At 42.8% G+C, this 12,400-nt stretch overlaps 1 protein-coding gene across 11 annotated transcripts in view; it reads left to right on the top strand.

Annotated features, from left to right (window-relative positions):
• Positions 1-960: 960 nt before the first annotated feature.
• Positions 961-12,400, top strand: part of ARFIP1 (ADP ribosylation factor interacting protein 1) — a 43,406-nt gene continuing 31,966 nt past the window's right edge. For 3 of the 11 annotated variants that reach the window (XM_050710534.1, XM_050710537.1, XM_050710533.1), the window contains exons 1-2: positions 987-1,079; positions 9,935-10,036. In XM_050710534.1, the coding sequence (XP_050566491.1) occupies positions 9,944-10,036 (93 nt within the window). In that variant the 5' untranslated portion in view covers positions 987-1,079; positions 9,935-9,943. Of the gene's footprint in view, positions 1,080-5,924; positions 6,005-9,934; positions 10,037-12,400 lie in introns of all 11 variants that reach the window. The other 8 variants (XM_050710535.1, XM_050710532.1, XM_050710529.1 and 5 more) reach the window with 7 other exon arrangements.

The raw sequence follows: 12,400 nt of genomic DNA, 5'->3' as shown, positions 1-12,400 counted from the left end.
CTGGGGAACACTTCAGCTTGCAGCCCTTTTTCATCATTTCAAATTTCTTTTATTATATACATCTATGCACCTGAGCAAGACACGCGAGAAAAGATTGCTGCAACACTTGCTATTGAGCTGCCACACTTTTGTTTACTTTTGTAACTCCCTTTTTCAATTACACATCTTCACACTTTGTTAAAAATATTTATTTACATTCTATAGACTGAATATAATTCTCCAGGTCAGCTAGGGAATTGAGAAAAGGATCATTTGTATATTGACTTCTAGGAAATCTCTGAAGGGTATCTAAAGCACTGAAAGAGTCGCTTTTTGACGGCAGAGGCTGTTCAGCTCCCTGAAGTTGACCACCTTCATCCTCATCTTCATCATCAACAAATGCCCTAGCTTCATCTGATGTGCTTCCTTTGGCACACATCTTTTTGTTATTTGTGGGCATTTCACACGTTACCAAGCCGTCACATAGAGCTGCATATTCCCCCGAGGGAAAACCTTCTGGAAACCCTCCTGCAGCTCATGCAAAATCCCTTTCAGCCTCTGTGCCCTCACCATTTCCCTTGGTTTCTAGTTTTAATGCTGCTTCGTTTTAACTTTTCACAGCAGTGTCTGGTGTCGCTTTCCTCTAATACAGGTGCAGCACCTCGACTGCAGCTAGAAGTCAGCGTAACCCCTTTATTATTTATGCAGCCTATGTGTGTCTTGGTGGGGCAGAGAGTGCCTGTGTTTAACTTTCAGGCTTCTGATGACCCTTTGCACGTGAGGCAGAGGCTGGAGGAGCGAACACTAGCTGGATGGAGCTCAGATTTTCTACTTTTGAGGGGGCTGAAAGGGAAACAACGCCCGCACCCCTCAGGCCTGGGCCGCGCCGTTGCTATGGCGACGCCCTGGCGGCGCAGCGACCATAGAGAGGCGCGCCCTCCGCTGCCTAGAGAGGCGCCTGTCCCCCGCCGGGTCGCCGCACGCCGCCCTTCCGGCCAGGCGCTTCCGGCTGTCGGTGGTGGCGGAGGAGGGAGAGAAGCGAGCGCGGGGCCCGGCGCCCCCCTGCCCCCCCTCCCCCCCCCTCCCCGCCCCGCCGCCAGGTGAGGGACGGGGCCGGGCCCCGGGGCCGGGGGGGGCTGGGGCCGTGTGTGGGCAGCGGCCCGGCGGGGAGAGGCGGCGCGGTGCGGCGGCGGGGGGGGGCGCTGAGGTGCTGAGGTGGTGAGGCCCTGTCACAGGGTGCCCGGAGGAGCTGTGGGTGCCCCGTCCCTGGGGGTGCTGGAGGCCGGGCTGGGTGGGGCTGTGGGCAGCCTGGGCTGGTGGGAGGGGTCCCTGCCCATGGCAGGGGGGTGGAAATGGGCGATCTTTAAGGTCCGTTGCAGCCCAAACCATTCCGTGCTTCTGCTGTGGCTTACAGACTGTAACCGACTCCCGAACTGGCTGCATTTTCAGCATCAAACACGTCTGTTACCCCTGGTGGCAAGGATTTGCCGTTTGCAGTTGCCTCTGTCAGTTTTCTGTCTATTGATGCTCTAGGACAGTACCCGAGGATTCTTCAGGTACCTTAAAGGAGGCTGTAGCGAGGTGGGGGTTGGTCTATTCTCCCACGTGCCTGGTGACAGGACGAGGGGGAATGGGCAAAAGTTGCGCCAGGGGAGGTTTAGGTTGGATATTAGGAAGAACTTCTTTACTGAAAGGGTTGTTAGGCATTGGAATGGGCTGCCCAGGGTTGAGTCACCATTCCTGGAGGTCTTTAAAAGGTGTTTAGGTGTAGCCCTTAGTGATATGGTTTAGTGGAGGTCTTGTCAGTGTTAGGTCAGAGGTTGGGGTCGGTGATCTTGGAGGTCTCTTCCAACCTAGACGATTCTGTGATTCTGCAGGGCTGGAGGAGGGTGCCTTGTGATCAGTGCAACTCCAGCTAAACGGTTGTCTCAGTCATTTATGTCTATCTGCTTATGCATGTGCACATGCGTGGTTAAAATGTAGGGAAAGGGTAATGCAGAAGACCATTGGGTTGGAAAAATTAGAATTTGAGGTACTATCTCAGTCAGAGGGTTCTTTCTGTTTTGGTAGGAGTTGAAACCCCAATAGGAACCCGTGCCTTTGATAATCCAAGAGAAGAGCAGTTAGGAGCAGCCTGACCTGGAGGAGGTGAGGTGTAAGCTACTTGCAGCCCCATTCCCCACTCTTCGTCTCCACAATGTCTTGTAACTTTCACATCTAACTTGGTCTTGCAAGCGGAGCAGCAAGGGAACTGCAGGAGCATAAAGGGGAAACTACAGTGTGATGGCAGCAGAAAGTGCTGACGGCTTTCCCAATTCTTTAAAAAATATCTTGACAAGAATTAGCAGTGCTATTCCTTGTTGTAACTCAAAATTAGCTAAATACACATCAATTCTTTATTTTCCATCAACACGTAAGTTTTTTGCAATGTTACAAGAACTTCTGCTGGTTCTGCGTGCTGTGGAGGAACAAGACAATAAATGCAATGTGCTTTATTTGGACGGAAGATGTGATGCTTTCGTCTTAAAGGCAGCTCATTAATTAATAGAACAACTTAAGGAACCAGAGCATCCTGCTTAGAAAAGCAGATGTAATTGTTGAGAGTCCCCTGGTGCTCTTTTCGGAGACCGCAGGAGTCATTTGCTTAATAACCGCATTAAGAATAAACCCTTTATTCAAAATGGCTTTACTCTTGATAACGTGTTTAGTTCTTGTTTGCAGGTAGCCCACAAGCATGCTCTTATATTGCTAACTGTAATTCCTTAAGTGGCAAGGAAAGGTTCGTCCTGAAGGACATCTAGTATGCTGTTTCTAAGGTTTTGATTTGTTTGCTTTGCCAGTTGAAGACAAGATGTGTAAATCTAAAAATGGTATGGTTTTAGTTAAGATCAGCAAGTTTGAAATTACAGAGGTGGTAATCTGATAAGCCTGTAAGCTGGCCCTGCCATGGAAGGGAGAATCCCAGGCTGTTTGGTCTCCCCTCTTCTTCTCCGGCACACGTTTGTGTGGATTGAGCTGTGAAATGGTCGTGTGTGTGTGGAAGATTCAGTGGGGTGGGAAACTTAGGGGCAGGGTTTCTGGCTTAAATTCGTGCTAAAATACGGATCAAGCGTGTCTTTCCAAGCAGAACATATCCGAGTTGTTTTCTGAGAGTAGGCAGAAAGGTGGGTTTGTTAACGATCTGTTGGTGGGAGCTGAGTTGGATAATGACCTGGGGAGGAACGTGCGAGAGCAGAATTGCCGAGACACTCTGCGAACCTAGCGTTGGGTTGTTTGAAAGCTCCTTGCAGGTTTTCAAAAGCTTCCGTTCAGGAAGACGGTGAAAGAAAGTGTAGAACTTCTGTAGGAAACAGGGTGAAATACCTTCGGACTTCCTTTTAACATCCATCCACCCACCCATCAGTTTTCCAGTCCTGGATGCTCTGTGTGGCTGCTGGAATTCAGAGTACTTGTTCCTGCTCTTTTTGTGCCTGTATCTTGGGCTTGGTGCTGCTGGCTGGCGCCTTCCAAGGCAAAAGCTGGCCGGCTTAGAGTGCTCTTGGTGGTCACTAGGAAAGCGTCCATCAGCGTGAAGGAGAGGACGTCATTTTTACATTTGTTTTAGACAGGCTCATGAATTGATTTTGAAGTAGACTATTTGCTTCTTGCAAAGCAGGGGGGGTTGTTTCTTGTAATTTTTGAAGCAAACGTTTAAAATTTAAGCCTGTTTCATCTGTGTAGTCGTGGAATGCACTGGATAGTGTTTGCGAGACAGCTCTCAGCATTTGGCTGCTTTTACAGCAGGGTTGAGGTGAGGAACTCGATGCCACTTGTAGCAACGTTTGGATGTGACTGGAATCTCCCAGGAATGAGTTTCAGATGGTTCTGCGACTTTGTCAGCTCATCAGAGGGATTCAGCATGGTTCTGGGCATACTTAAATGCTTCAGCTGCTTCCCTAACTAGATGGTCGTATTTGGGTACAAAGGGAAGATACGAATGTGTATTAACTGCAGGTTAGAGAAGGAGCCATCCCAACAGATCAGATGACTGCTTCATAGCATGTATCTATCTGCTGAAACCAAGTGTGGCACGCCTTATGGTTAAGCGGTCCGAATTCTATCCCACTGCTAAGGCCGGAGCAAGAGGTTGCTTTCTAGGCTACTTTGGGTATGGCAATAAGAGCCTCTTCCACCAGGCATCCAGTGGAATTAAAGTTTTGGTGAAGACCTGTAAAATAAAGGGTCAAAGTACCCGAGTGTGAATTGGAAATTGGTGCCTGGAAAAAAGTGCTTTCGGACAGCGGGATTGCAGGTGATGGCAAGGGATGTTGTGGTGTGCCAAACAATCCTCATCCGCAGAGCTGCGGTGCAAGTGTTCATCGTGCTTTCAAGAAAATAACATGATGTAAGCAGCTGGGGCGGGGGGGGCGTGTAAAGCAGCAAAATTTATTTTTTTCTAATTATTTTTGTTTTTACACAGCATCTCTACGTGGGTTTGTAAAATGGTACACGCCTCTTTATTAGGTTATTAAGAGTTCTTCAGCTGATCAGGAAAACATTGTTTTGCTGCTTCTAGCATGTAATGCTTTTAAATAGCACTGTGATGATACGTAAGGCTGTATGCGAGGTAAAAACATGACTCCAGGATCTGTGAAACTGAGGTACAGATTGTCTGAGCCAAGGCTGCGCTGCAAGATGAACTCAGCTGCCTGTTTAGCCAGCAGGGTGAAGAAATGACACTTAGTCTGGTCCTTAACGGAGATACCTACTCAGAAGGAGGCTGGTAGGCATGAAGATGTTTGGTTATTTTCAACTGGAAGCAAGAGTCTGGAGAGGGCTGTGTGGGGCAGCAGCTGTTCTGCTCTGTGGTCTTGCATATTAATAAAAAAAAAAGGCATAATTTGCAAATCAGTTTGAAAGGAATTCAGTATTAGTAGATAGGAGGAAAATCCCCGTGTCACTCAGTGATAGCCCTGAATGAACTGCCATCTTTCCAGAGGAACTCTCTTATTTTATGTCTTGGCTTTTACGCTGCAAAGTAACGGGTTATCCCATCTAACGAGAGCTAGATGGTTCAGTTCCTCAGCCTTTGTGTCCTTGTTTTAGTTCCCCTGTCATGCGAGCTGCTTACCTTATTAATTATTTGCTTTATTTAGAATGTTTTATACCGTGGGAAGTCGAAATACGATTTTAAGTAGTGACTGCTTTTTTTAAAATCTCCGATGTGACTGCGTCTGTATACAGTGGGGCAAGGCTAACAAACTCCAGTCAGGTGTGATTATACTCAGTGCTGACAGTCTGTTTAATTTTTAATGACTCTTGTTTCCTCCCTGCAAACCCCTGGGTGAATTGCAGCATCACCTGTGCTTAGCAGCTGTTTGAAGTCACATTTAGGTTGCGTGCCTAATACAGCTTAAGTAAGAAAAGTATCTGTCTTTCACAATCACTCAAATCACAATTTCTTGCACATGTTCCGTGTTAGTGACCGTCTTTGCCTCTATAGGCGAGATGTTTATTATTTTTTTAACCATCCGTTGAAATAATACAATGGAAAGACTTCCTTTTCTGGTTAGGCATAACAGACTGAACAGCTTACTAGGTTCCAGTGAATTAGTATCAATATAAATGGGTATAATGTGGATAAACCTCATCTCTTAACAAAATCGTGTCATTTGCAGTGGTAGGATCTAATTGTGTTGTTGCTGTAGAGCCTTGTTTGATGTTGCAAGCTGAGCATTCTGTGCAGGGAAGGTTGCTTTGCCAATGGGAGCTTCTGCTAGGCTGGATTCGTAGTCTTCATTTCAGAGAGCTAAGTCTTGGTCCTCATCACAACAGGGGGGTTTCTCTTTGCTTTAACAGATTTTTAAAAAGAACCTTTTTCTGAAGCTCTGCTTGAACTTCTGCAAGGCGCAGCATCCAGCTCCTTTCACACCAATTAATGCATGCCAAACCTGTTTTGTTTTCAGGTATGTCAGAACACAGGAATGAGTCCACAACAGTTGACGAATTTCACCCAGCTGGAGAAGAGGTGCAGTCTGACTCCGAGGTGATTGGGTGATAGCCGTATTCGTGTAAGATCAGCCAATCCCTGCAAGGTTTCAGACTGGCGAAAAGGATGATTCGTGTAGCGCAGGGAAGTTGTTTTGGGGGTAGGAGTTTGTGTATTGTCTGGAGTTGGGTGGGTTTGGTTTTGGGATGCTTTAGAACAATCCAGTTAGTTGATGAGAAATAAGTACTTGAACCAGTAGTCTGCTGCTGGGTGTTCGCTTCGTGAGCCGAATAGATTCGGGCAGGGTAGAGTCAGGTGAGTACAGCAGGAGGAAAGGATTGGTAGTAGAAAGGTAGCAATTTTTGTGCAACCTGACTATAACAAGGCATGGTGCATCTGTCTTTTTTGTTGGCTTTTTTGGTTAGTTAGTTTGTTTGTTTTCTTGGGAGCAGCTACACCTTGCATCTTCATAAGTCTGATCTTAAAATTATGAACCAATTCTTAAGGTTCCCACTAATAGGTAGCCATTCAGAGTAAATGTTTCCTTGACTGCTCTAGAGTGAAAAAGGCGAATACTTGTTGTTTTCCGTACTGTTTATTTCATTCATTCCTTTATTCGTCAATACAAATTCAGGCACTTCGTCAGCTTTACTCTTCATGCGCATGATAGATTTTCTTCTGAGGATGCAGTTTCATTATATACTCAATTTAAATGAGCTGTGGGCTGCACTTGCGGGAGGGGTGCTCATTCAGTAATCATCCTCCCTGTTTTAACAGAACTGCTGTTATGATTTAATGGTTTAGTTTTCTCTCAGATCAGTAAGCTTACAGCGAGTGAAGTTGCAGGAAGCTGCATTCAGAAGTAAAGAGCAATGAGCACTGGTTTTGGCAATAGCCTACTCTTGCAGTCAGCATTTTGAAATGCTGCGCTACTGAAGTAAGCTGGTGCTGTGGCCGAAAGCAGTTCTTAGTTCTCAATACTTTATTCCATTGTTACCCCCTAAAATTGGTAGGTACGAATGCTGGAGCAGCATGATGAACTGTTCTGGAGAACTGATTAAATATTTTATATATTTAGATATTTTATATTTTAAATATATTTTGGAGAACTGATCCCCATCCCCTGTTTGGGCATAGGTCACTTCCTTTTAATCTGCGTTGTTTCTGCAGTTTTGTTTGCTGTGCAAATACACGTGTGCTGGCCCAGGGAAGAGGTGGGGGAGTAGGGAAAGCTGATCTTGAGGGAAAGAGTTAGGGGTGAAGGGCAGAAAAAAGGGCAAGGATTTGTTGTTCGTGGCAGCAGTGCTAGCTTAGACTGACTGAAATACAGGCTGTAATTTTTTGTTGAGACAAGCTAACAGTTCATCCTACTTCCTTTTTGATGCTGCTCACTTAGTCTCTTTGGTGCTTGTCTGACTTAATTGTGAACTAATTTGACTTACTGAAACTGCAGAAAGATCTTTTTGCCAGGTTAGTGAGCGGAGTCTGCTCACCGTGCAGTCCGGTGAGCGGCAGGCGTGTGTTGGGGCTGGGAGGTGGGACGCTGGGGCTCACGGTAGGGACTGGAGAAGGGGAGCAGTGAAACTTCCTCCTTTCAGCAATGAAGGCCGGTGTTTTGCTTCAGACACGTCAGGAAGCTGAAGCTAGCAAGTCATTTTTTGCTTTCTCTGAGCATGATGCCGAGGTTTGCCTCAAGTGGAAATACCTATAAACATCTGAGCTGCTTCTAGGCCTTCTTGGATTTCATAAGTTGCCCAGAGAAGCTGGTGAATGTTGGTTTTTTAATGTATGTATTGATAGAGACGTGTGTATGCATGAGCCTGTATATCTGTGAATAATCTCCATGGTTGAAAACGGGTCTCTACAGAGAAGTTGGTCTGCTAGGCTGACGTGACCATGCAACGTGAGCTGTTCCTTCCTAGGGCTGAAAGAAGGCACTCACTGAATGCTAATGGGAGCGGCCGATAGGGCAAGGTAGGGTCTTGTCAAGTCACTTGTTCTTGAACGTATAGCACACTGACTTCTCCTCACATGATTTTGAACTCTGCTATGTTTTTAGAACTTTTAAAATACTTGGACTTTTTTTTTTCAGAGGCTGTGCCTGAATGTTTAGCTTCTCATTTTGGGGAAGTGTTTCATAAAGCAGTTTTGAAAGAGTAGCTTTCAATTCACTGTTGCTAACTTAGTCTTGATACTCAAAAAGGAAGGTGTATCACCTCGGACTTAATTTTTGTGGGGTGTATTCAAAGATTGTAGTTCTTATGTATGGTTCTCATAGACTGCCTTGCCCTTGGCCTTTTTATTCTCGATCTGTGTAGAAGGTAACATTTACTCAGAACTTGGTGGACTTAAGTCTCCTTGCCATTTTCTTCGTATTGTTGTTTTATGCTGCAAAATTGAAGAAGCTTATTAAAGTTTCAGAAATATGAATCAGGCTTTAAACGTACCAAATTAAGTGTGAATGGTGAGCTGTGCCTCAAAAGACCAAATGAGGTGAAATCTCTGTAAATTACAGTCTTTGGAAGAAGATACATTAACATGGCTTTGAAAGCACTTTAGAATTAGAGGAGCATGTGTGTTGAAGCCTGTAGACAGTGCCTAGCTAGAAGAAAGCCTGGGAGGCCTCAGAGTGTAATGAGCAGGTGTTATGTGTTGAACTCCCCAAATCTGTGTGTAAATCAAGTGAGGATAGGAGGAAGTAAGCGGAATGCTAACAGGGGGGTATGACAGAAGGTGGTGCCAATGAAGAGTGATGCAGGTGATCCTGAGTAAGTCGTTACACGCAGATATCCTGTAAAAGCTTTGTGTGCTCTTGGAGCAGCTGCAGGTACTTCAGCCTGATGGGCCTGTGTCTGTTCCTGAGCCTCTGACTGAAAAGCAGCTGGCTCAGTTTGATGGTTTCCAAGCTCCAAGTGAAGAAAGAAACCATGCTGAAGTATGTGTTGGTGGTGTGCCTTGTCTTCTGAGTCTGGCAAAGCACACAAGCACGTTTGAAGGCTTCAGACAACTTTCACACGAGCAGTTGAACAAACACTGGCTTGGTTATGTTCTGATTCTTTTCGTACTGTTTACACTTCAGTTAACTAATGAAGCTGTCCTGAAGAGTTAAGCGTAGCTTTTTGAGAGAGCCAACTTACGTATTTTTGGGGGGAAGGGTACATTTGGGCAGTGGTGGCTTGATAAACTTTTAGCATCTCTGTCTTCATTTTGAGAATGATAGGGTGCTGCTCCCTTTTCAGATGCTTGTATGTGGTTTCCATCTCTTCTGAGAATCTCTTCTAGGTTTTACCGTAGGTCATTCATTGAAAGCAGTGGTTACACAACTGCTTCTGCTGTCCAGCAGCATCTCAAAACTAACTTTGAATCTTGAATTGCATTGGTGCTTTTAAGTTCTTGTTTCTGCATTCTGCTTTAGGTTTTCTGCTGTTGTTTGAGTCAGAGTTGAATACCAACAGTTTAGTCAGAAGGTGGCACTATCTTAAGCTAAAATAAAAAGCAAGTTAAACAGTTTTAAAGCTTGGAATTATCACTTTTATTTTTGTAATACATGATTAAACTTGTTGCTCTTTTCTAATATTTGTTTTTCATTAGTGAGTACAATTTTCTTTAGCTAACAACAAACTTGACCTTTGTTGTAGCTTGAGATGCATTAACTACTCTAAGGATCAAGTGTGTGTATAGAAAATCCTTGTGCTTGGCCCCATGTCTCATTTTTCTGGCACCCTTCTACCTCACAATACATCAGTTAACTTTGGTTGTTTCTTTTCTTCGATCTTGAAGCTTTTAGTTACTTCTGAGATGTGCTAGCTTATTAATGTGTCGGGGTACGTGATGAAATGCATCTTTGCAGACCAAGTATATCAGAATATTACCAAAAAGGAGTTTGAAATAAAATCGGCTATTAGAAGACTTAAAACATCAAATATCTTAATATAGATCACTTGTTGCAAATTTAAGACAAATACTAACCTGTTTCTTGTACAATAGGGAGGTGCAATGGCTCAAGAGTCTCCCAAAAATTCAGCAGCAGAAATTCCTGTGACTAGCAATGGACAGCTGGAAGATTCTCATGAGCACAGCTTTAATAGGGTAAGAATTGTCTTTGGTGTCTAACAATGTACCGTTACCAGAAATGCTGAAGTTACAATGCAACTTGAAGAAGGACTTCAGTCAAGATAGCATTGTAAAGCTTTTGGAAGTTTAGATTGTTAAATATGTTAATCTTGTTTGCAAGAATAGCGAGGAAATTCTGCTTAAGGGTACGTACAAATCACGCTACGCAAGCTTGTTTTCTGATTGATCTCAAATTTTACAGTAAGCTTCATTAAATTCTCTAGCTGACTACAGTTGGCTCTTGCTAAAATTGTTTAAGTAGTTTGCTATACCTTACTGATTCTAACAATTAAGCTGCAGTTTTAAATGCATTTAATGTGTACATATGTGTAACATATATGTGATGTACATATACTGTACAGTATATGGTGACAATAAGCTTGGAAACGTAAACATGATAGAGTTTATGTAAGCTGTAGGTCTCTGATTACAACTGTTGATGTAAGGGTTTTATTTCCTCTTATTTTAGGAGGAAAAAGAGTTTCTTGGGGTACTTATATTACTTGTACTCTTTCTTTCTATTTAACCTAGTTCTAAACACACTAGAGGATTGTTTTACAGGAATTGCCTGACAGCCTGCCAGAACAAAAGGAAAATATTTTGGTAAAATAAGCATATGCCTAATTCTGGCTGTCTTCTGATTTTAGCTTCAGTGGAAAACCTCTTTTGAAACTGATAAATTATTGTTAAAGTTGACTGGGAAAAAAAAATGAAGCAGAGATTACACATTGCAATAGCCTTTTTTGTATAAAAAAGGGTGTATTAGCAATAGCAGTTTTTTTTGAATGTGAAATTTGGTGCTCCGTAATGCACAATCGAACGTATACACTTCAATATTATTGACTCTAGCCTTGAGGAACGTGATTTTTAATCACACAGTTTTATCCATTAAACAGGAAAACAAGCACTTTAAAAATACAAGGCTTACCAGCTCCTGTGAATTCAGGCAGCCAAGTCCTAAACCAATATACTTGAAAAAGTATCCAGTAGTCCAAGGCAAGCTACTTCTAAGGTGCCTGAAAGTAAAGATGGTCATGTTCTGATTTGGAGCTGTAAACATGGAAGAACTAACTTTTCTTGTGTTGAAGCTAAAAAAAAAAAAATTACTACTGTATTGCTGTCTGAGCTGTATCAGAATGTATCACATTTGTAGCATCTTGAAGCTATACTTCCATAACGATCTGTATGTGGTTCTTTTTTTTATCCTTGCTTTACTTTATCATTTCTTCTTGTCTTTGACTGTCCAGCAGAGGGTACTATGGTACAGTTTATGGAATTTGGGATTGGCTTTCTTTACTCTTACTTTGTTTTACAGTTGGAGTTATGAAAATGAGCTAATTATTCACACCTATTTGATATCTGACAAGATTTAGATTTCAAGGAAGTCTCTAAGCTTTGACAGTTCCATGATGACTTGCAATGCAGAATTATTTCTAAAAGAAATACTGAGCTGAACATCGATGTTTTGTTCTGTCCTATTAAAATGCTGATTATGGGGGGTAGGAAACAATTCTGCAAGCTTAAAAACAAATTACAAATACACCATGAATATACTTCCTGATTATTGGTAAAATAAGCATAGGCATAATTTTGACTTCAGTCTGGTTTTAGCTTTAATGGGGAAGCTCTTCTCAAGCTAGTAAATGATAATGTTACAGACAAACCATGAAGCAGATACCGCGTATTGCAATCTTTTTTTCTATAAAAGGTCTATTAGTAGTGGAAAATTTTCTAAATATTAATAGTGTAATATATGGTTACATATTACAATTATTAATTTCTTATTGGAAATATACATACTACAAAATCTAATAGATACTTAAAAAATCCTTAAAGCAACATCCATTTGACTTCAATTGTGGTGTAGTTGTATAATGAGTATGACAGTAAAAAGGGTATAAAAGTTCATGAAATGTTATTACATCCATGTTGGAGCTCCATATAAATTATACTGCTCTAGGTATTATTTTTTTCTACTTCTGCTGAATGAGCTCTGTTTTCTGGTTTTGGGGTTGTTTTCCAAACCAACCCTCTCCCCTAGCCCCCAAATGCATGGCAGTAAGGGATGGCATGTGATTCCTAAGATTTATTGCTCAACCAAAATCTACCAGTAACATAATGTAAATCCTAGCTTTAACTTTACTTCATTACATCATCCTAAGTTTTGATAAAGGGATGCTTATAAATGGGACAACTGAAATCTACCTTTAAGTGACAGTAAATTTGGTTTCACCTAGAAACTGAGAAGCAGGTTTACTATTTCTAAGGCTGATGACCTTGATGCTGCTGTGACTTGACTGCTGTTTCAGAGCTATCTTTCCTTTGCCCAATAATTGCTGC

This window comes from Cygnus atratus, chromosome 4 (genome assembly GCF_013377495.2).
Source record: "Cygnus atratus isolate AKBS03 ecotype Queensland, Australia chromosome 4, CAtr_DNAZoo_HiC_assembly, whole genome shotgun sequence".
In the NCBI taxonomy this organism is placed as follows: Eukaryota; Metazoa; Chordata; class Aves; order Anseriformes; family Anatidae; genus Cygnus; species Cygnus atratus.
The sequence above is the reverse complement of the archived record's forward strand: the minus strand, read 5'-3'. Positions and strand labels throughout refer to the sequence as shown.